Raw genomic sequence first — 22,719 nt, 5'->3', positions numbered from 1 at the left:
CTACCAACATTACTTGTTTTTACGCTAATATGGGAGCGATTATAATGTGACTATATTAGAAAATAGTTTTGACACAGAAGGAATCATGGGTTGAAGCTGTTTTCTCCTGTAGTTATCAAGCTAGGCAAGCTAACAGATGGCTATGCTAGCTCACCTTAGCTTAGTTACAGGAAGAACTAAGAGTGTATTTTATAAACATTATAGAATTCCATCCAACTATAAAATAAAGTAGAATTAACAGTGAATAATTGATCTTATATTTTAATAACAGGTTTAATGTCAGTTTCGTGAGGCCACGCCCCCAGAGTGACGTCACATCAAGGTGAACTTTTATTTTTCTTCATTAAACAGGTTCAGCTGTTGGTTTGAGGTGATTGTAGGCGTTTTCTGGTTAGAAACCCGTGATTTTTAGGCCAGTTTCCCATCATCTCTGTGTGTTTAATGTATTTATAGACTGAACAGATCCTCCTATCAGCAGCTCAGACTCTGGTTCAGTCCGACCCGACAGCAGCAGCGTTTATCTCCGCTGTTTCACTCTTTTTACTGTTCTTTCAGTTCTTCCTCCGCCGTTTCGCTGACAGCGGGTCTTCGGCTACAGCTCACACCGAGCAGGGAGCTCCGTCCGCCGCAGACTGAGCTGCCGGAGGCGGTGCCGCAGCTTCCCCGGTCGGATGTTTCAGTCTGTCGGTGAGCAGCGGAGCGAGGAGCCGTTCGGACCGCGGAGCTCGGTGAGTTACCGGATCGACCTCCAGCAGCCTGATTAACTGATTTAAAACTATCTGTTCTGATTATCGGTGATTATTGATTACTGCTGCGTTTCTCTGTTGATCTGTGGTCGTTAGAACTTTAAATATAGTAAAAATAAATCAGTAAATGAAACTAAAACTGTGTAAATGAGGCTAATATGTTGAAAGAGGTTTAATTTTAATAACTGCACTTTCTTGTATTTTATCATTTATCAGTTTTAGTGTTTAAAATCTGATGAATGTGTGAATATTTAGCGTTTAAACCGAATATAATCGCGTTAAATGTGTTTAAGCACAAACAGAATGAATTAGTTTTATGTTAAACAGTTTAAATCTGATTAGATGATTAAATAAATGATTGAAGTGATTTTATTTTCTATAACATGTCGCCTGTTAAGTGACATTAAACTGCAGTAGAGGATCAAACATGTACTGTTTATAATGATGATTTATTATCTACACGTGTTTTGCAACATCATGTAATTTACTGGAACTGCAACAATTAATTGATTAATTATCAACTATTAAATTGATCACCAGCTACTATGATAACTGATTATTTGTTGCTGTTTTTTGAATAAAAAAGTGTAAATTCAGTGATTTTGATAATCCAATCATCAGTTTATAATATTTTTGGAGGAAAACAATCTAAATTCTGTGATTGCAGTGTCTTAAATGTGAATATTTTCTGTTTTCTTTCCTCCTCTGTGACAGAAAGCAGAATATATTTGGACAAAATAAGACATTTTTTACATTTTTTTTCCATTTTCTGACATTTTAGAGACCAAACAGTGAAAATAATCCTTCAGTTTACCGTCTGTTATTCACAGTCATTTATCTGTCATGGCTTTTCAACACTAAATTATCCGTCCGACATGTTGTGTTTGGCTGCAGCTAATGATTATCATCAATCAATACGCTGATTACTCACATTCAGATTTACTGTATTGGTCGTCCTCATGTGTTTCTTGCACTTTGCAGGAAAAAAATGTTTTTTTTTTTCTGTGAATCTCTGCAGCCAAACACTCAAAGAACAAAGGAAGGACTGAAACATTTGCACTTTATTAATTTTTGCACATTTTAATCCTGTAATATGTCAGACAGAAACATTTATTCAGTCTGAACTCCAGTTTTTATTCCGTGTGACTGAATCCTGCTGCTTTACTGTAACTGTCTGATTCACCAGAGAAGACAAACAAAGAGAGTTTTTAGAGAATCTGTGTCAAGACGACTAATATTTATAGATCTAAAGCCACTTCAGATTAAAAAGACAACATTCACTTAGAATAAAAGTGATTTAAATCATGATAGGATGCTGGTTGATTGAAATATATAGAAGCTGCTGCAGTTTTTCATGCATTGGTTTATTTGAGGTGCCACATTATTGACACTGATATGGAATATTTTCACCATTTGAAATCCCCTCTTATTGCAGCGCTGCATCTTCAGTCTGAATCTGAATCTGTTGTTAGTTTTTCCCTGCTGAGTAGAATCAATACAGAGTTAATCAGTGTTTAGTATCAGGAACATCTCTGCATAAATCCATCCACAGCTGAAGACATCTGGTTAACTCTGATAAATTAGTCCACAGTTTGTTCTCAGAGATGCAGTGTGGAGGAAATCCAGTGTTTTACCTTCTTAACGTGTCGGTTTTTCTATCTGCTGGACGACACATCAGGAGTGAAAGTTTCCACCTTAAAGCTGCAGCGTACCGATGACAGATTCAGACTTCCAGAGCTTCATACATCACAAACCTAAAGAACCAATCATGTCAGCTGGTAGGAGGGAGATTTATTTATCTTTATTCTAGAACATACAAGTTGTTGGTATTTCGTGTAGATGAATGGATGGATGGATGGATGAATGAATGAATGAATGGATGGATGGATGGATGGATGGTAGGTAGGTGGATGAATAGCTAGACTATAGTCTATCTACACACATGGACAAAATTGTTGGTGCCCCTCGGTTAGTGAAAGAAAAACCCACAATGGTCACAGAAATAATTTTATTTTATTTTTTTTTTTTTTTTTAATTTGAATCTGACAAAAGTAATAATAAATAAAAATTCTATGAAAATTAACCAATGAAAATCAGACATTGCTTTTGAACTGTGGTTTAACAGAATTATTTTAAAAAATAAACTCATGAAACAGGCCTGGACAAAAATGATGCTGCCCTTAATATTTTCTTGCACAACCTTTTGAGGCAATCACTGCAATCAAACCATTTGTGTAACTGTCAGTGAGACTTCTGCACCTCTCAGCAGGTATTCTGGTCCACTCCTCATCAGCAGACTGCTCCAGTTGTCTCAGGTTTGAAGGTTTCTTCTCCAGACGCCATGTTTCAGCTCCTTCCACAGATGTTCAATAGGATTTAGATCAGGGCTCATAGAGGCCACTTCAGAATAGTCCAATGTTTTCCTCTTAGCCATTCCTGGCTGTTTTTAGCTGTGTGTTTTGGATCATTATCCTGTTGCAAGACCCATGACCTGCGACTGAGACCAAGCTTTCTGACACTGGGCAGCACATTTCTCTCTAGAATACCTTGATAGTCATGAGATTTCATTGTACCTGCACAGATTCCAGACACCCTGTACCAGATGCAGCAAAGCAGCCCCAGAACATAACAGAACCTCCTCCATGTTCCACAGTAGGACAGTGTTCTTTTCTTCATATGCTTCATTTTTGCATCTGTGAACATAGAGCTGATGTGCCAAAAAGTTCCAGTTTTGTCTCGTCTGTCCATAGGACATTCTCCCAGAAGCTTTGTGGCTTGTCAACATGCAGTTTGGTAAATTCCAGTCTGGCTTTTTATGATTTGTTTTCAACAATGGTGTCCTCCTTGGTCGTCTCCCATGAAGTCCACTTTGGCTCAAACAATGACGGATGGTGTGATCTGACACTGATGTAGTTTGACCTTGGAGTTCACCTTTAATGTCTTTACAGGTTGTTCTGGGCTCTTTTGTTACCATTCCTATTATCCGTCTCTTCCATTTGTCATCAGTTTTCCTCCTGAGGCCACATCCAGGGAGGTTGTCTACAGTCCCATGGATCTTATATTTCTGAATAATATGTGCAACTGTAGTCACAGGAACATCAAGCTGCTTGGAGATGGTCTTCTAGCCTTTACCTTTAACATGCTTGTCTATAATTTTCTTTCTAATCTCCTGAGACAACTCTCTCCTTGGCTTCCTCTGGTCCATGTTTAGTGTGTTACACACCATGTCACCAAACAGCACAGTGACTACTGTAACCCTATAAATAGGCCGACTGACTGATTACAAGTTTGTAGACACCTGTGATGCTAATTAGAGGACACACCTTGATTGAACATGTCCCTATGGTCACATTATTCTCAGTCTTTTCTAGGGGGACCATCATTTTTGTCTGATTTTCATTGGTTAATTTTCATAGAATTTTTATTATTACTTTTGTCAGATTCAAATTATTTCTTTGACCATTGTGGGTTTTTCTTTCATTAACAGAGATAGATAGATAGATAGATACTGTATTTATCCAGTAGCTCACACATTACATTTATAAAAAATAAAGAAACTAATGTGCAAAAGAACATCCAAAATCGTGCTGGTAGACCAGATGAGGTGCATGTTGTTAGACTAAAAAAAGAGTATTAAAAAGTCTGGAAACGCACTGAATCTAAGTATCGCCCGCTTGATGGGCGTGTCACTAGTGGGCCACTAGGTGGTCACATGACTGCCGCTTTAGCTTTAGTCCAATAGAAGCATCGGACCAACATGGCCGATCAGTCACAAACTTCCTCTTTTATTACGAAAACAGTTCCGCGATAGTATTTCTGAAAGCATTTGAGGTGAGAAATAATCAGCTGACTCTGTCCTCGTTTTAGTTCAACAACAGCTGGTTTAGAAGTTTGGCAAAAGTTCTGCGAGGCGTTGGACTGCCGCTTCCTGCACCTCATTTGCACAAAGTTGAAGCCACGCCTACTTTTTGCAAACGAGCTGCAGGCAACTTGAGTGCGACGTGCTGCAACATAGCTGGAAATGCACCGCAGTGCAACCACAATGCGACGCAGGGCGTTTCACATAGACAACGAATGGAAAGCTGGAGAGTTTAGCCTATAAACTGATGGATCCTGTGGATGCATACCCTAAAGGTACGTGTCTGCAGGGTCCATCAGTTTAACACTTTCCATTAATTGTTGCATTCTGGTAGCATTGCATTGTGTTTTGAGCAGCAGAGCATCTTGTTTCCCTCCAGCTGCCCTCACCTCATTTGCATGAAGTCGTCTGGACCTCAGCTTTAAGTAAATGAGGCGCTTCGAGTGGAGGTCCAACGCAAAACTTTCTTAAAGCCTCTAAACTCGCTGTTGTTGAACTAAAACGAGGACAGATTCTTAATTCTCGCCTCAAATGTTTTCAGAAATACTTTACACTGAGCTGTTTGTGTAATTCACTAGCTGGGATCACACCATCGATTGGAAGCTGTCTATTGGATGCAACGGATCGTTATGTTGGTGAAGACTGAGTTGAGTTGATGCGGTTTGAGGGCACAACTTAGTCGGAGATCAGCAGCTGCTCCTGGGTCGGCAGAAAAGGAGGAAAAGGAGAAGACAGGAAGAGGATGCATAAGTAAAGGGAAGGTTGGTTAGAGAAGGATAACGAGTGTGAAAGACAGAGTAGTACGTATCGACGTAGGACAGGAAGGAGAGTGATGGAGGTCTGGTCCTGAACCCGAAGGTTTTATCTTCATGTAAAGAGAAAGTTCGTGACCGATCCACTATTTTGGTCCAAGGCCTCTGAGGTAAAGTGCCACCATGTAACCACCTATTGACACGCTAGTGACACGCTAGTGACATGCTAGTGACACGCTAGTGACACGCCTATCAAGGGTGTGATGTTGAGAAGTCGTTGTCTCGCATGTGGACATGAACCATGAGAGTGTTCGTAGTTTTGCAGTGTTTTAGTGGAAGGTGAGCTGGTGTGCTGAGCTGCAGCGACAGGTGGATGTGTGGGTTTCCGAAGCAGGAAGTGATTATTTCATGGAAAAACTTCTGAATATGTATCTTAGATCCACGGAGAGCAGTTTTTAGGGGTTTAATCTACAGCAACTTTGAAGCATCTAAGGATCTATGTTGACCTGTTCAGATTCTAACTAGGGTTTGTTTTAAGCATTACATGACGATCTTTTATCGTAGAATCGCAAACTGACTTTTTGATTGCATATTTTGATTCTTTACTGTCATTTTGATCTGCTGCTGCCCTTATGGAGGATGTATGGATTCAAACAGTATCATTGAACTGTAACTGACTAATTTGTCGTAGTATTGAGCTTAAACTTTGACTGTCTCAGCAGCTCAGTCTGATTTTTACTCCTGGGAGATTCCTTCCTCCATCTAATTTCACTAATTATTTCCTCGACTGCCCTCCTCGTCTTATTTCCTCCCTCCAGAGGCATGAATGGAGTCGAGGAAACAGATATTAAACTAAATGAGACATTTTTGCCTCAGAGCTGCAGTTTTAAATCAGTGTCAGTTAAATATCTCGGCTGAATCATCTGGTTTTAGGGTCTTTACTGTCTCTGTTTGAAGCTGCTAACATGAAGCAAGTAGAAAGTAATTTTATTTAGTTTATTTTACAGCTCTAACATCTAACTTCTTATGTCATATGGAAGAAAAAAGTGTTTATGCAATCAAAAATCTTGTTTATCAAGATGTTTAAAACCTGATTGTTATTGAAGTAGTTCAGACCTAATTTAAAGCACTATTTTATGTCGTTTTGTAATAATTATATGAACTATATTTTTATGTATTACATTTATATTTTCATTTTTATTATATTTTATCAGTAAATGTTGTATTTACATTAATTAGAATTTTTCCGATATAATAATTTTTTGTTTTTGTTGAAGTCATATTAGTGGGCTGCACAGTGGTGTAGTGGTTAGCACTTTCGCCTTGCAGCTAGAAGATCCCTGGTTCGCGTCCCGGCTTTCCCGGGATCTTTCTGCATGGAGTTTGCATGTTCTCCCTGTGCATGCGTGGGTTTTCTCCGGGTACTCCGGCTTCCTCCCACAGTCCAAAAATATGCTGAGGTTAATTGATCATTCTAAATTGCCCGTAGGTGTGAATGTGAGAGTGATTGTTTGTCTCTGTATGTAGCCCTGTGACAGACTGGTGACCTGTCTAGGGTGTCCCCTGCCTTCACCTGAGTCAGCTGGGATAGACTCCAGCCCCCCCATGACCCTAGTGAGGATTAAGTGGTGTATAGATAATGGATGGATGGATGGATGGATCATATTAGTAAATCTCAATTTATTATTTGCATTTTTATTGAAATGGTCATTATATTAATAAATATCTTTCTCATACATTTTTATTTACATTTATTTTGTGTCATATTAATACATATTTTTGTTTGTATCTTATATTAATAAATAGAAAAGCTTTTTCTATTTCTATTTTAAGTATTATTTTATTATATTAATAAATATTGTTATTTTATTTGTATTTTGTACTAGTGCTTATATCATTTATTCTTAATTTTTTATTTACATTTATATTATATCATAATACCTATTTTTGTTTGTATCTTATATGATATTAATAAATAGCATAACCTTTTATGTTTATATGTTAAGTATTATTTTATTATATTAATGAACATTTTTGTCTTAATTGTGTTTTAGTGTTATATTAATACGTATATAATTTATTATTTTTATTTACATTTTTTAATGAACATTAATACTGTATAATATTTTTATTTTTATACTTTATAGTGCTTTGACTGACAAACCCAAACCCAAAAATAGTCAATTTACTGTCTTTAAAAACAAATAAAACCTGCAAATGATCTAAATCTGCCAGTAGAAGCAGCTTAAATTCTCTTTTGATTCACTTGAGGTCAAACATTTTATCTTCTCTAAAAGGCCAGTTGAAGCAGCGCAGCAGGAATATATGATGACAGAAAAACAGGCTGTGATCTTTGAAATGAAGCTACTTTTAACTGAGCAGAAAAAGGTCTGAGAACAGTTTGATGTGTGTGAAGCAGAATAAATGTGACCAGCAGCCAGTTCAGTAGTGAAACAACATTTGGCTGCTGGTCGAAGCTTCTTCACACCTCATGAAGCTCAGCGACACTCCAGTAACCCTCATGTCACTTTGGTTTTCCTTCCAAGCTGCAGCACCACAACGTCCAAGTTCTCTCTGCATTTAGTGTAAACCAGTCTGGCGTTAACGTGAACCATCTGCACCAAAATAAAAGTTCAGATCAGATTTACCTCCTGAAGTCCAAATCTGCAGAAACTAATTTATCTGTCATTTTCAATCAGCGCTGAATCTGCTGTTTAGACTTTTAATAACTGAAGCTTCTTAGTTGATAACAGACCAGAACTCAGAATTTTCTTGCATTTAAATGAGTTGACTTGTCAAAATTAGTTGTTCAGAACATTTCTAGTGAGTTTTGAACTAAGTTTGTAAAATATTTTAGCTGAATTTTGAGAATTTTACCTGTTTTCAGATCTGGGAGTTTTTGATTTTTCATCATAAACAAAAAAAATGGTTCAAAATCTCCAGAAATAAAACTTCCACAGACAGAATAGTTTATAGTAGATCAGAATGATTGAATGGATCCAACAGAGGACACGTTTTTAATTATTGGTCCAAGAAAACAGAATAAAAGTACAATACCAACCCAGGCTGGTCTAGTGTCTCCATAAAGTCCCTTATAAGTGTCTGTCTATGGATGGATCCATATTTCCACTAAAATACAGTCTTTGGTCGACATTTCACCAACTTTGGAGGCTCTAACATCAGTAGAATTAAAAAAAAGGTTCTGGTGATGGTGATATGGATCAATCATAGGCAAAATCAGCCTCTTATGTTGTTAAATTTCTACATCAGTCAACAAGAAGCAGCTTGTAACTCCAACATCTAGACCTCTGTGAACATCTAGACCTCTATGAACATCTAGACCTCTATGAACATCTAGACCTCTATGAACACCAACATCTAGACCTCTATGAACATCTAGACCTCTATGAACATCTAGACCTCTATGAACATCTAGACCTCTATGAACACCAACATCTAGACCTCTATGAACATCTAGACCTCTATGAACATCTAGACCTCCATGAACATCTAGACCTCCATGAACATCTAGACCTCTATGAACATCTAGACCTCTATGAACATCTCGACCTCTATGAACATCTAGACCTCTATGAACACCAACATCTAGACCTCTATGAACATCTAGACCTCCATGAACATCTAGACCTCTATGAACATCTAGACCTCCATGAACATCTAGACCTCTATGAACATCTAGACCTCCATGAACATCTAGACCTCTATGAACATCTAGACCTCTATGAACACCAACATCTAGACCTCTATGAACATCTAGACCTCCATGAACATCTAGATCTCTATGAACATCTAGACCTCTATGAACACCAACATCTAGACCTTAATGAACATCTAGACCTCCATGAACATCTAGACCTCTATGAACATCTAGACCTCTATGAACATCTAGACCTCCATGAACATCTAGACCTCTATGAACATCTAGACCTCTATGAACATCTAGACCTCTATGAACACCAACATCTAGACCTTAATGAACATCTAGACCTCCATGAACATCTAGACCTCCATGAACATCTAGACCTCTATGAACATCTAGACCTCTATGAACATCTAGACCTCTATGAACATCTAGACCTCTATGAACACCAACATCTAGACCTCTATGAACATCTAGACCTCCATGAACATCTAGACCTCTATGAACATCTAGACCTCCATGAACATCTAGACCTCTATGAACATCTAGACCTCCATGAACATCTAGACCTCTATGAACATCTAGACCTCTATGAACACCAACATCTAGACCTCTATGAACATCTAGACCTCCATGAACATCTAGATCTCTATGAACATCTAGACCTCTATGAACACCAACATCTAGACCTTAATGAACATCTAGACCTCCATGAACATCTAGACCTCTATGAACATCTAGACCTCCATGAACATCTAGACCTCTATGAACATCTAGACCTCTATGAACACCTAGACCTCTATGAACACCAACATCTAGACCTTAATGAACACCAGGTTCTGGTTCCTACCAATGAGTCCACATCAACATTTAGTCTAAACATCTAAAAACTGGAACCTTGTCTGGTCAAACTTTAACACATCAGATTCTACTGATGTTAGAGCCTCAAAAGTTGGTGAAATGTCGATCAAAGACTGGATTTTAGTAGAAACATGGATCCATCCGTACTGTCTGAGGATATAACACCAGCTGTCTTGGACTGCAGTTAGCCACAACACCACAACAAAATATTATTACTTCAACTAAAACCTCCTGATTTTATCACTTTCTTTGTTTAACTAATTTAGTTTGCAGCATATAAATTATTGAAGGTCTTTAAAACCAAGTATTTGTTATGAATCTGTTGAGTTGCTCACAGTGAATATTGTGATGTTTAACTCAGTAAATCGGTGACTGTTTATTGTGGTGTTTAACTCAGTAAATGAGTGTGTTTTCAGCAAACTAGTGATGTCTTTGGACCCCACCAGTCAGAGCCGTTCACCATCTGCCTTTTAATTCACTTTGACTTTAATCAGGTTAAACTGGAGACTCTGAAGCTGCAGCTTCATGTGTGTTCAGGACAATCGGTCCAGTTAAAGGCTGTTAATTCAATCAACAAATGCACCCAAACGAGACCTTCTTCCTCCTCGTCTTCCTCCTCCTGTCGACTGGTTACCACTCAGACCTGCAGATGTCTCATCAGCACAAAAAGCCTGATTTAATTAGACGTCGTAACACGTGACGAAAAGTCAAAGGTCGCTTCAGATTCACCAGAAACCAGAAGAGTTTTATAGCCGCACAAATAATAATTTAAAAAAACACAAAAAACAAGGTTTTAAAGGAAAAAAATTCTTAACAGGTTAAATAAATAAATAAATAAATAAATAATATATTTAATTAAAATATAGAGATATTAATGTAGTAATACAAATAAAGATAAAAAATGAAAACATACGTTAATAGTAATAACAATAATAATAATAATAATAAGGTAAAAAAAAAAGTTTAATTATAATAAAAAATATATAACAGTAAAAACTATATAAAATTTGTATTTCTATATAAAGTTCAAACTAAAATGTTCATATAACATAAATATATATACAAATAAATAAATAAATATACAAATGAAAACAAAAATAAAAACGTATTAATATAATAAATTTATTAATATAACAAAATAGAACCGAAAATAGAGATAAAAATAGGTATTGGTAGAATATGATAAGATAAAAATGAAAAAGCATAGATATTCATAATAAATAAATTTAGACTATAATTTAAAAAAATAAAAAAAATTGAACAAATTAATAGTTTCAACAATAAACACACATCAGATGTGACAATTTTATGGCTACTACTAAAAAAATAATAAAATCTGTTATTTATTTAAAATAATCAAATTATTCTTGTCATATCTGTCAGAAAATTGTAAAAAAAAATACACTTATTCTTTAGTAGAATGATCAATTGAACCATTGTGACTAAAACAGCAAAACAAAAGTACGACAAAATAATTTACTGATGACATCATAGAGTAATCTTTCAATTGTTTTGCTTTAAAATGCCAGAAAACTACATATATCTATATCTTGATATTTACTAAAAAACAATCAATCAAACCAAGAAAACAGAAAATCTGAAATTAGAATCTGCTGCTTTCTTCTGTTTAATCTCACTGTGATCTGAATATCTTCTGGGTTTTAATTTCTGATTCTACAACCAGCTGCAGCTGTAAAATCGACTAATCATCTACCTGATCAGTACTTCAGAGCTTTAGTTCCTTCTATAGTGACCATGTTGGTTAATTGAAGGACAAATGAGCCGGATTTCCTTCAGATGACAGCAGATGTCTGAGGTCTGAAGGTTTGCGTTGGACCTGCCTCCTCCTCCAGTTTCCCCGGAGATTTCTTTTGTCCGACCCGGCGACCTGCTGTGATCCACAAATAGTCTGAGAGAGTCGGTGCTGCAGGGACAGATGGAGCCGAGGTTCCCCAGAGATAAACCCGAGGATGTGGAGCTGCTGAGAAACAAGAAGCAGGAACCAGCAAGAGAACCATGTGGAGGATTTATCTCCACATCACTGCTTTAAACACGGAAATACAGAAGAGGACGAAGTCTGAAAGCTTTTAGTCAGAAGATTAATATTCAATGTAAAAAAACACACAACTGGTTCTTTATCTGCAGTCACTTTAATTTATTTGAGTCCAGGCAGAGTTCTATCTTCCACAGTTCCAGGTCCTTGAAGTCCATAGAGGTGGGTCCAGATTTATCACTGTTTCATGGACTTTTTCCATCATTTCTGAGCCTCAGATCTTCATTAGTCCAGCAGATAGAACCATGACATTTAGGAGGAGAAACACATCTGAGTTCTGGTAGAAACTGACACTAAAATAACTAAAAAAGCTGGAAAATCACCACAAAAAAAGACAAATTAAGCACAAAAGGACATAAAATCACCACAAAAACTGCCAAAACTACCCTGAAAGATTCAAATATGGCAAGAAAAAAAAAACCCAAATCACCACAAAACAGGTGAAATTGCAACAAAAACTCATATTTGGACAAAAAACTTGCAAAATTACCCCCAAAAAAGCCAAAACTACCACGACACAGTCAAATATGCCAGCAAAAACATGGAAAATGACCACAAAAACAGTCAAAGTTACCACAAAAAGGACTGAATACCACAAAACAGGTGAAATTGTGACAAAAACTCAAATTTGGCATAAATAACATGCAAAATAACCACAAAAGCAGCCAAAAGTACTACAAAAAGGGCCAAAACTACCTTGAAAGGTTCAAATATGCCAATGAAAACATGCAAAATCACCACAAACGGTACCAAAATAATCACAGAGTACAAAAATCACCACAAAAAGTACCAGAATTACCACAGAAAGGACCAAAATCACCACAAAAAGTACCAAAATTACCACAGAAAGGACCAAAATCACAACAAAAGTACCATAATTACCAAAAAACAGGTGAAATTGCAACAAAAAACTTAAATTTGGAACAAAACAAATCTTCCAAATAGGACTAAAGTTCCTTCCTGACCTCAGAACATCTGGTTCTTCATCTCCAGTAGCTTTATCAATGATCAGAGTTGTACCTTCAGACTGGGCAGTTTTCAGTCTTTCTAGATGTTTTCAGTCACTTTGGAGTAGTTTTGCATAAATTTGGACAAATTTTGAGTCAACTGTTTTTGTGTCAATTTGGAAAAGTTTTTAAATATCTTATACATATTTTAGTTGATTTGGACAATTGTTGAGTGGATTTATGAATCAGTGTAGACATCTCCATCTATTTGGACCATTTTTGAGTCAATTTTGGTCGATCTGGGCAATTTTTAAATTAATTTAGTCAAAGTTTCAGTCCATTTGGACCATTTTTGCATCATCTCAGGCAACTTTTGAATATTTTTAGACATATTTCAAGCCACCTTGGACCTATTTTGAGTCAATTTGGGCAATTTCTGAGATAATTTGGTTGATTTTAGCGTGAATTTGTGCAGTTTTTGAATATTATCGAAATATTTTCAGTCACCTTGGAGTAGTTTTGAATGAATTTGGGCTAATTTTGAGTCGACTTTAACAGTTTTTCAGCAGGTTTTTAATAATTTTAGATATGTTTTTAGTCACTTTGAACAACTGTTGAGTGAATTTATGTCCATGTAGACATTTCTTCAGTCAGTTTAGGCCGTTTTTTTAGTCAATTTTGACAATTTGGGACAAATTTTGCATCAACTTAGGCAACTTTTGAGTTCTTCTTCAGATCTTTGCTGAGCTCCTCAGACTTTCCTGCTGTAGTGTTTGAGTCTAATGAGTGGATCTAATGGTTCTATTTAAACTGGATCAGAGGAATCAGCAGCTGTAGTCGACTGGAATCACTCAGGAGAAGTTAAGAGGCCATGAAACTAAGAAAATTTGATGAAAACTTACTACATCATCAAAACCAATAATTCAAGTTGCTATTTGTATGTTTTTGACCCATATTTCCAGAAGACCATGAAAGAACCATAATACAAAATTGGTATCTGTGACATTTGACATGTTCTGAGAGGTTCAGCTGGAATCTGAAGGCTTTTTGGAATCTGCAGTGTAATCATGATCTCAGGCGGTCTGCAGTGTGGTTGCTCTTAGTGCGGCTGAATGTTTCGCTGCGGTTTATTAAACGCAGCAGAAGTGTTGCAGCTGTAGTTCAGCGGCTGAATCACGTTTGGCATCGGTGAACGCTCAGAGAAAACCAGTGATTTATCCTACAAAGCTGAACCAGATGTTGCACTGCAGCCTGTGTGGTCTCCCATGACCTGGAGATGAAGAGGTCCAGCAGCTTCTGTCTCACCTGCTGCAGGTATTTCAGCAGAGTGGACGTTCTCTCCTCTCTGCCACCTCTCTGGGTTTGGTGTAATTGAGTCTGTGGAGGATTTCGTTTCTGCCTCTTTCATTGTGTGAAGTTTGGTTTCTCTGACAGCTCAGCACTCCGAGGCCTCGAGTGTTTGTTGGCAGGAATTTAATTCTCTTTTCATCAGGAGTGAAGCTGCTCTTTAACTTTTAATGCCACCAGATAACAACCTTTAGTCTGAAACAGCCTCTGAGAGTCTGCTGGAGTTTTACTTTGCTGGCTCCATTTCACTGCTGGTTGTTAGTTTTTCCTTCCAGCAGCAGGTCATTTCTCAGTTTTTGGTTTCTTTTCGCCACTTTCAGGCCTTCGATTGGCTTTTTGGAAGAAAAGTTGTTAAATTGTTGAGCTGATGCAGACAAACGACCAAGAAAAACTGTCTTTGAGCTGTAGAATGAATCTCATTTATTTTTCTCATCTGATGGAAGTTTATTTTTTTGGATTCTGTCAACTTGAAATTACGTTTTTCTGTCTTTAAACTGGTTTTCCAATTGTGAAGACAGTCCAAAAATGAGCTTTTGTGCTTCTATAACATTGCGCATCTGAAATCTGTGTTTGAATCCTCAAGTTGGAAAAATTGGAAACTTAAATTAAGTTGCAGCAACTGTTTATGTGAGAGGAATCAAATAACTGAAGTACATCTGACTTAAATCAATGAACTTGAATCAACTATGGAACTTGGTAACTTGATTTGGATAAACTTAATTCAGTGACGTGCTACCAGTTGAAGGGATCCATTAAAGTTTCTCCAACAACTTTCTGTTTTCATTGTTCTGTTGGATACAAGATGATAATTAGATTCTTTCTAGAAGAGTTTAATTCTAATTTGTGGTATAGTTTGTGTTTTCTCATCATTATGAGGGACTTAGTGAGGGAGGCCACCAAGACACCTATGACTCCTCTGAAGGAGTTCCAGCTTCAGACTGTTCATCCAACAACTGTTGTCTGTTCTTCACCAGTCAACGCTTTATGGAGACAAAGAGAAAGACTCTGTTGGAAAAAGCTCCAATTAAATCTGGACTAGAGTTCACCAGAAGACATGTGGAGACTCTGAAGACACCTGGAAGAAGGTTCTTTGGTCTGAGGCGACCAGGATGGAACTTTATGTCCATCAGACTAGATGATATATTTGATGGACACCAAACACTGAACATCATCACAAACACATCATCCCCACTGTAAAACAAGGTGGTGGCAGCTTCATGGTGTGAAGCACGGTGGTGGCAGCATCATGATGTGAAGCATGGTGGTGGCAGCATCATGATGTGAAGCACGGTGGTGGCAGCATCATGATGTGAAGTATGGTGGTGGCAGCATCATGGTGTTCCTCAGCAGCAGCTCTTGTAAAGGTAGAGGGTAGATGAAATCCTGGAGGACAACCTGATGATGAGACGTGGAGAAGATCAGTTTTCCATCCAGACGATGAGTCGAAGCAAACAGACAAAGATCCTCAGAGATGGTTTGAAGACAACGAGGAGGAAGTTCTGGAGGAGTCAGAGTCCAGACCTGAATCCAACTGAGGATTTGAAAAGTTCCGTTCCCTCAGGAACCCTGAGGAACCTGACAGAGTTTAACAGTTCATAAAGAAGAACGTTCAGATGTTCAGACTGATTAAAACCAACAGCATCAATGATGGAGCGGCAGTTAAAGGTTCATTGACTAAATACTGAGTTTATGGAGGAGAAAACTGATGGAATCTATTTTGCATTTTATATATTTAATCCATTGACATTACTTTGTAGAAGTCGGGTTTCACTTTGAAAACTTTCAAATTCCTGTCAAACACTGCAGTAAATAAGCAGAGCAGTAATTTTCTTTTTGATCTGTTGATCAAACAGCAGCAGCCTCTTTGGAATCTGCTTTGATGCGAATCAGAGTTCAGGTGAATCATTAAACCCTCGAGGTTTCCTGAAATGATGAGCTGCAGCAGCATCAGCCTCCATGCCGCCTCATCTCCATGTTTGTGATTCAGTTTCTCCTCTGAGGGATTGGATGGGAGATGGTTCAGTTCCCAGTGTGGGCAGATCTGCTGTCAGTAGCTCTGAAAGGTCCAGACATCAGCCAGTCTTCAGTCTGACAGGTTTCATGGAGCTGGATGCCGGACAGCAGAAACTCTAAAATATTAACCACCATTATCCTGCATTGAAGCTTCATCTGAGACTTCTGAAGGTTTCTGTGGAGGTTTAAAGACCCAGAAGAGATTTAAGAAACCTTAGACAGATATGTTTTTAAACTTGCAGTGCTGGAATTAGATACATATTTACAAGAAGTAGTCTGGAGATTTTCCTGTAAAGATGAACTAAGACAAACACGAACACTACATTTATCCTCTAATGCTACATTTATCCTCTAATGCTACATTTACCCTCTAATACGACATTTACCCTCTAACGCTACATTTACCCTCTAACACTGTATTTACCCTCTAACACTGTATTTACCCTCAAATGCTACATTTACCCTCTAATGCTACATTTACCCTCTAGTACTACATTTACCCTCTAGTACTACATTTACCCTCTAGTACTACATTTGTTCTCTAATACATTTACCCTCTAATGCTACATTTACCCTCTAATACTACATTTACGCTCTAATACTACATTTACCCTCTAACGCTACATTTACCCTCTAACGCTACATTTACCCTCTAACACTGTATTTACACTCTAACACTACATTTACCCTCTAACACTACATTTACCCTCTAACGCTACATTTACCCTCTAGTACTACATTTACCCTCTAGTACTACATTTACCCTCTAATGCTACATTTACCCTCTAATGCTACATTTACCCTCTAACGCTACATTTACCCTCTAGCACTACATTTACCCTCTAATGCTACATTTACCCTCTAATACTACATTTACGCTCTAATACTACATTTACCCTCTAAGGCTACATTTACCCTCTAACGCTACAGTTACCCTCTAGTACTACATTTACCCTCTAGTACTACATTTACCCTCTAATGCTACATTTACCCTCTAATGTTACATTTACCCTCTAGTACTACATTTACCCTCTAATGCTACATTTACCCTCTAATGTTACATTTACCCTCTAATACTACATTTACCCTCTAATGCTACATTTACCCTCTAGCACTACATTTACCCTCTAACGCTACATTTACCCTCTAATGCTACATTTACCCTCTAATGCTACATTTACCCTCTAATGCTACATTTACCCTCTAATGCTTCATTTACCCTCTAATGCTACATTTACCCTCTGACTACATTTACCCTCTAACGCTACATTTACCCTCTAACACTACATTTACCCTCTAACGCTACATTTACCCTCTAGTACTACATTTACCCTCTAATGCTACATTTACCCTCTAATGCTACATTTACCCTCTAATACTACATTTACCCTCTAGTACTACATTTACCCTCTAGTACTACATTTGTTCTCTAATACATTTACCCTCTAATGCTACATTTACCCTCTAATACTACATTTACGCTCTAATACTACATTTACCCTCTAACGCTACATTTACCCTCTAACACTGTATTTACACTCTAACACTACATTTACCCTCTAACACTACATTTACCCTCTAACGCTACATTTACCCTCTAGTACTACATTTACCCTCTAACGCTACAGTTACCCTCTAGTACTACATTTTTCCTCTAGTACTACATTTACCCTCTAATGCTACATTTACCCTCTAATGTTACATTTACCCTCTAGTACTACATTTACCCTCTAATGCTACATTTACCCTCTAATGTTACATTTACCCTCTAATACTACATTTACCCTCTAACGCTACATTTACCCTCTAGCGCTACATTTACCCTCTAACGCTACATTTACCCTCTAATGCTACATTTACCCTCTAATGCTACATTTACCCTCTGACTACATTTACCCTCTAACGCTACATTTACCCTCTAACACTACATTTACCCTCTAACGCTACATTTACCCTCTAGTACTACATTTACCCTCTAATGCTACATTTACCCTCTAATGCTACATTTACCCTCTAATACTACATTTACCCTCTAGTACTACATTTACCCTCTAATGCTACATTTACCCTCTAATGCTACATTTACCCTCTAATACTACATTTACCCTCTAATACTACATTTACCCTCTAATGCTACATTTACCCTCTAATACTACATTTACCCTCTAATGCTACATTTACCCTCTAATACTACATTTACCCTCTAATGTCGGGGTAATATTGATTATTAACACCACTAGTGTTTCAGAAACACCTTGGCCACTTGTTTTGTTTATTTTTATTCTAATTTTTATACTGATATCTTTACGTTTGCACTTCAAAGTTCTCCACTGGGATTAATCAACTCTTAGCTTAGCTTACCTTAGTTTAGCTTAGGTTAGCTTGTCTTATCTTATGATTAGTAAATGTAACTTTTCAGAGATTGACATAAATGTGTAAAATCACAGAGTAGATGTGCTGGATAATGTTCACCTTAAATTTGTTTCAAATTTGACGTCATTTAGATGTCCTGTTCTAATCTAAAATAACGTTTTAGTGAACAAAGTGCTGCAGAAATGTTTAAAATCGACTTTAGACTTACAATAAAGAGTCAAAATGTCTCATCTTTGCTTAAATTATTGCTTCAGAATCAGTCAGTCTGTCTTCAAGTTCATTTATTTTTGCTTCTGGTCGTCTGTAGCTCTGAAACCCAACCAGAGCTTCCTGGACTGTGTTGTACTGACCGGTCTGTTGTGTAATTGCTTTATTTTCCAGAGTTTCCTGGACTGTGTTGTAGTGACCCGGTCTGTTGTGTAGTTGGTTTATTTTCCAGAGTTTCCTGGACTGTGCTGTAGTGACTGGTCTGTTGTGTTTGTCATCGGCTGAATAATAATCGTGGTTTCTCAGCAGATTGTCGTGCTGCTCTCTTTGGTCACGACTCTTCATCTGCTGCTGACAAACGGTTTGAATTACGTTTCAGAAACAACAGCGTGAGTCAGTCGGTTGAATCATTGTTCCTGCTGGAGTCCGTTTGTCTTCTAGTCCTCGTGTCTGAATGTTTTCACCGACATTGATCAGGATTTTGTTCTGCTTTCATGCGGTGGTTGCCATGGAAACAGGTAGACAGGAGGTCGACTATGAGGCTAACAAAGTATGAGCTCATCGGGAGGAGAAAACTTCAGAATTAATTCTATTAATCCACTGCAGACATCTCAGCTGGATTACTGTCAGGCTTTAAGGGCAGTATTTACCTTTACATCATTCAGTTTAAAGAGTCAACATGCACTGTAAAAAAAAAAAGAAGTTTTTAATAGTTTTTAGGTGTTTAAGTGAACTTGGATTTCATTTTACTGTTCATTTTTCCACTACAGCTAATTTCTATGTTTTTTTTTAATGTGCTGAGTAAAACAGGTGGATGGCATCAGCTGTCCTACATTCCACTGGTTCATAGGTAGATTTTTATATATTTTATTTTATTTATACTGTATTTTAATCCTTTTTGAATGTATGGCGCCAATTTTCTCCAATTCAGTTCCTGTGTATGTCCTGAATATATAGAGAAACTGACAATAAAAATATTCTTTTCTGTTCTTATTTTACCATTTTTATTATTTACCTATGTTCAAATTGGTCAAGACTTTGAAAATATTTACCTTTAAACAGTTTTTAATTGTCATTTTTTAAAGCAATTAATTGCTTTTTTTCTTGTGAAATTACAGGTAATATCCAGAAATCACTGGGGAAAAAATATTAATTTACATAGTAACTGTAAAAAAAAAAAAAAAAAAAAAAAAAAAAAAAAACCCGTCCAAGACCGTACATAATGTCCACATCAAAAGTCTTTATTTTTATAAATGGTATTTCATGATAATCTACAAGATTTGGCAATAAAAAAATGCAACTTTTACTTTATTTAAAGCTGCGAAAACATTGAATTTTACAGATATTTACCATTATTTGGAAGAAAAAAGACGAGAGAGACAGAGGAAAATCAAAGAGACAAAACTGTTAGAAAGAGACTAAAAACTACATAAACAACACACAAAACGACGCAAAAAGGAGACGCACAACAACACGAAACAAGACAAAAGAGACACCAAATGACCACAAAGGGACAAGAAAACAACACAAACAGACAGAAAACAACACAAACAAGACATAAAATGACCAAAATGAGACACAAAATGGGGAACGAGACAAAAAATAATAGAAAAGAGATGATAATGTACCTAAACTTTGTCCAAAATTATTTTAAAATTGTGCAAAATTACAAAAAAAAATTGTCGAAAATGACTCAAACTTTGTCCAAAATGATAAAAGCATCAATAAATAAATGCAGCATGGCTCTGAAACAGTGAACAGAGGATCGAGTTGTTGGAGATCCATCCAGCATGGTGAAACATCTTTCTAGATGTTGAGCAGAGGAGAGGAAACATGGAGATAAAAAAAACATCTGTATGGATCTAGATGTTGTTTACAACTGTGGGACTCAAAATTGGTTCAAAATGACCAAAACTTTTCCATAATGACTCAAAAATGGTCATTTTGAACATATTTAAAGTAATATTTCACCATTTGAGTTTCGTTGGACCATCCTTGAGTCCATTTGGAGACGTTTCAGGTCATTATGTTTTGGTTACTTCAGACACATTTTGAGTCATTTTGAAAATACTTTGAGTACATTTGGATCAGTAAGATGAATATATTAAAAACATAACAAAGATTGTTATTTTGGGCGATATTGGAGTCCATTTGGACTTGGAGTTATTTCAGACATTTTTCTATTACTTTGGACAAATTGAGTCGTTATGGACACATCTAGAGTCAGTTTGGTCGTTGTTTTCTGTGATATTACCTTTAGGTCTGTCTTCTTCCAGGTATTTTTTCCATGAAACTCTCTACAACGCTGTCTAAAACAGTCTTTCTCTACTTCTTCCAGCTGATGTAAAGCAGCAGACTTTGGATGCGACCTTCTCCATCATCTACATCTCAACCCAGGAGCCATTAAACAGGTACAGATGGTATGATGCTTCCTGTTGCTACTCAGTCCTGTTAAACCAGTGAAAGCATCACACTTTGGTTTTATTCACCTCCACATAGTTTAATATGAGTTCAGCTAAGAGCAGAACATGTTTATATCTGAAACATAGAGTAAATGTAGCGTTAGAGGGTAAATGTAGTACTAGAGGGTAAATGTAGTACTAGATGGTAAATGTAGCGTTAGAGGGTAAATGTAGCGTTAGAGGGTAAATATAGCGTTAGAGGGTAAATATAGCGTTAGAGGGTAAATATAGCGTTAGAAGGTAAATGTAGCGTTAGAGGGTAAATGTAGTGTTAGAAGGTAAATGTAGCATTAGAGGGTAAATGTAGCGTTAGAGGGCAAATGTAGCATTAGAGCATTGTGGAAGTTTAGCTATCAATGGGCACCATGACGAAGACGTCTGTGGAGGTTAATGATCTCCAATCAGAACTCGTGTTTAGGAGAAACTGGGATAAACTACAACAGTTTTATTATTGATCAATGCTGATTATTGAAAGTTATTCTGAATTAGCATCGTTAGCATCCTGCCACAAACTGTGCTCTCTCTTCAGGACGGCTGTGTGACTGCAGATGTAAACAAAGGATGGAGCTTCAGTTTGTGCTGATGCCTTAAAAAAGTCCTTTATTAGTCGACCCAGTAATTATACTGAGCTACACTCTACTGTAGAGATTTAGAACAAAACATTTCAGGGTACAAAGTGTGAAGCGTGGCTAGCATTAGCTGAGCTAGTGGGTCTAAACAACAACAAACGCATCATTCCCCAACAGACCTGGAGCTCTGCTGTGTTTTGATGCTCATCGGATCAAAACCTTTAACCTTCTTCTATTATTAAATATTCATTTTTGCAGCTTTGTGTTATGGAATTCAGCTTCATGTTATGGTTCTGCTTCATTCGCTGACACGTAATATTTCCGCTGCTTTACGTCGTTAAACTGATCAAACAGAATTCAAAGTGAGACTAATCGATGTAAATCACCTCAGAGGTCAAATTGCTCTCATTAAAACAGATTTATTTCCTCTGTTAGATGTTTACTGGAGCTGAAACACAAACATATTTGTTGTTATACATTGCCATGAAAAAGGATTTGCCTCCTTCTCAAATTCTTATTCTTTTTGCATATTTTCCCCACTTTAATATTTAGGATCATCAAACAAATAAAAATATCAGACAAAGATCATCATTCAAAAACTGCAATTTCTGTTTACTTTGGTGATCTTTGTCTACTATTTACATTTGTTTGATGGTCTTAAACATTTAAGTGGGGGAAATATTTAAAAAAAAGAACTCCAGAAGGGGGCAAATACTTTTTCCAGCACTGTATGTTTGTTTGAGCAGTTTGTGCTGAAACCAGCTGCTTATTAAAGCTGCAGATGGTGAACGTTCATCTTCACCAGAAACAGTTTAACACAAACATCATCTCTCAGCACGCTTTTTATTTTAATAAATGATGGATTCTGT

The 22,719-nt window shown here is 37.0% G+C and overlaps 1 protein-coding gene across 6 annotated transcripts in view; it reads left to right on the top strand.

Moving 5' to 3' along the window:
- The first annotated feature begins 216 nt into the window (after positions 1 to 216).
- LOC111568736 (tetraspanin-18-like) overlaps positions 217 to 22,719 on the top strand; it is a 38,327-nt gene continuing 15,824 nt past the window's right edge. The window contains exons 1-3 of one of the 6 annotated variants that reach the window (XM_055008322.1): positions 217 to 322; positions 556 to 728; positions 21,158 to 21,239. In XM_055008322.1, the coding sequence (XP_054864297.1) occupies positions 21,237 to 21,239 (3 nt within the window). In that variant the 5' untranslated portion in view covers positions 217 to 322; positions 556 to 728; positions 21,158 to 21,236. Of the gene's footprint in view, positions 323 to 343; positions 729 to 3,327; positions 3,399 to 21,157; positions 21,240 to 22,719 lie in introns of those variants that run through there. The other 5 variants (XM_055008351.1, XM_055008426.1, XM_055008459.1 and 2 more) reach the window with 5 other exon arrangements.

Source organism: Amphiprion ocellaris, chromosome 1 (genome assembly GCF_022539595.1).
Source record: "Amphiprion ocellaris isolate individual 3 ecotype Okinawa chromosome 1, ASM2253959v1, whole genome shotgun sequence".
Taxonomy (NCBI): domain Eukaryota; kingdom Metazoa; phylum Chordata; class Actinopteri; family Pomacentridae; genus Amphiprion; species Amphiprion ocellaris.
Note: the sequence above shows the minus strand (reverse complement) of the source record. Positions and strands in the feature narration are given on the sequence as shown.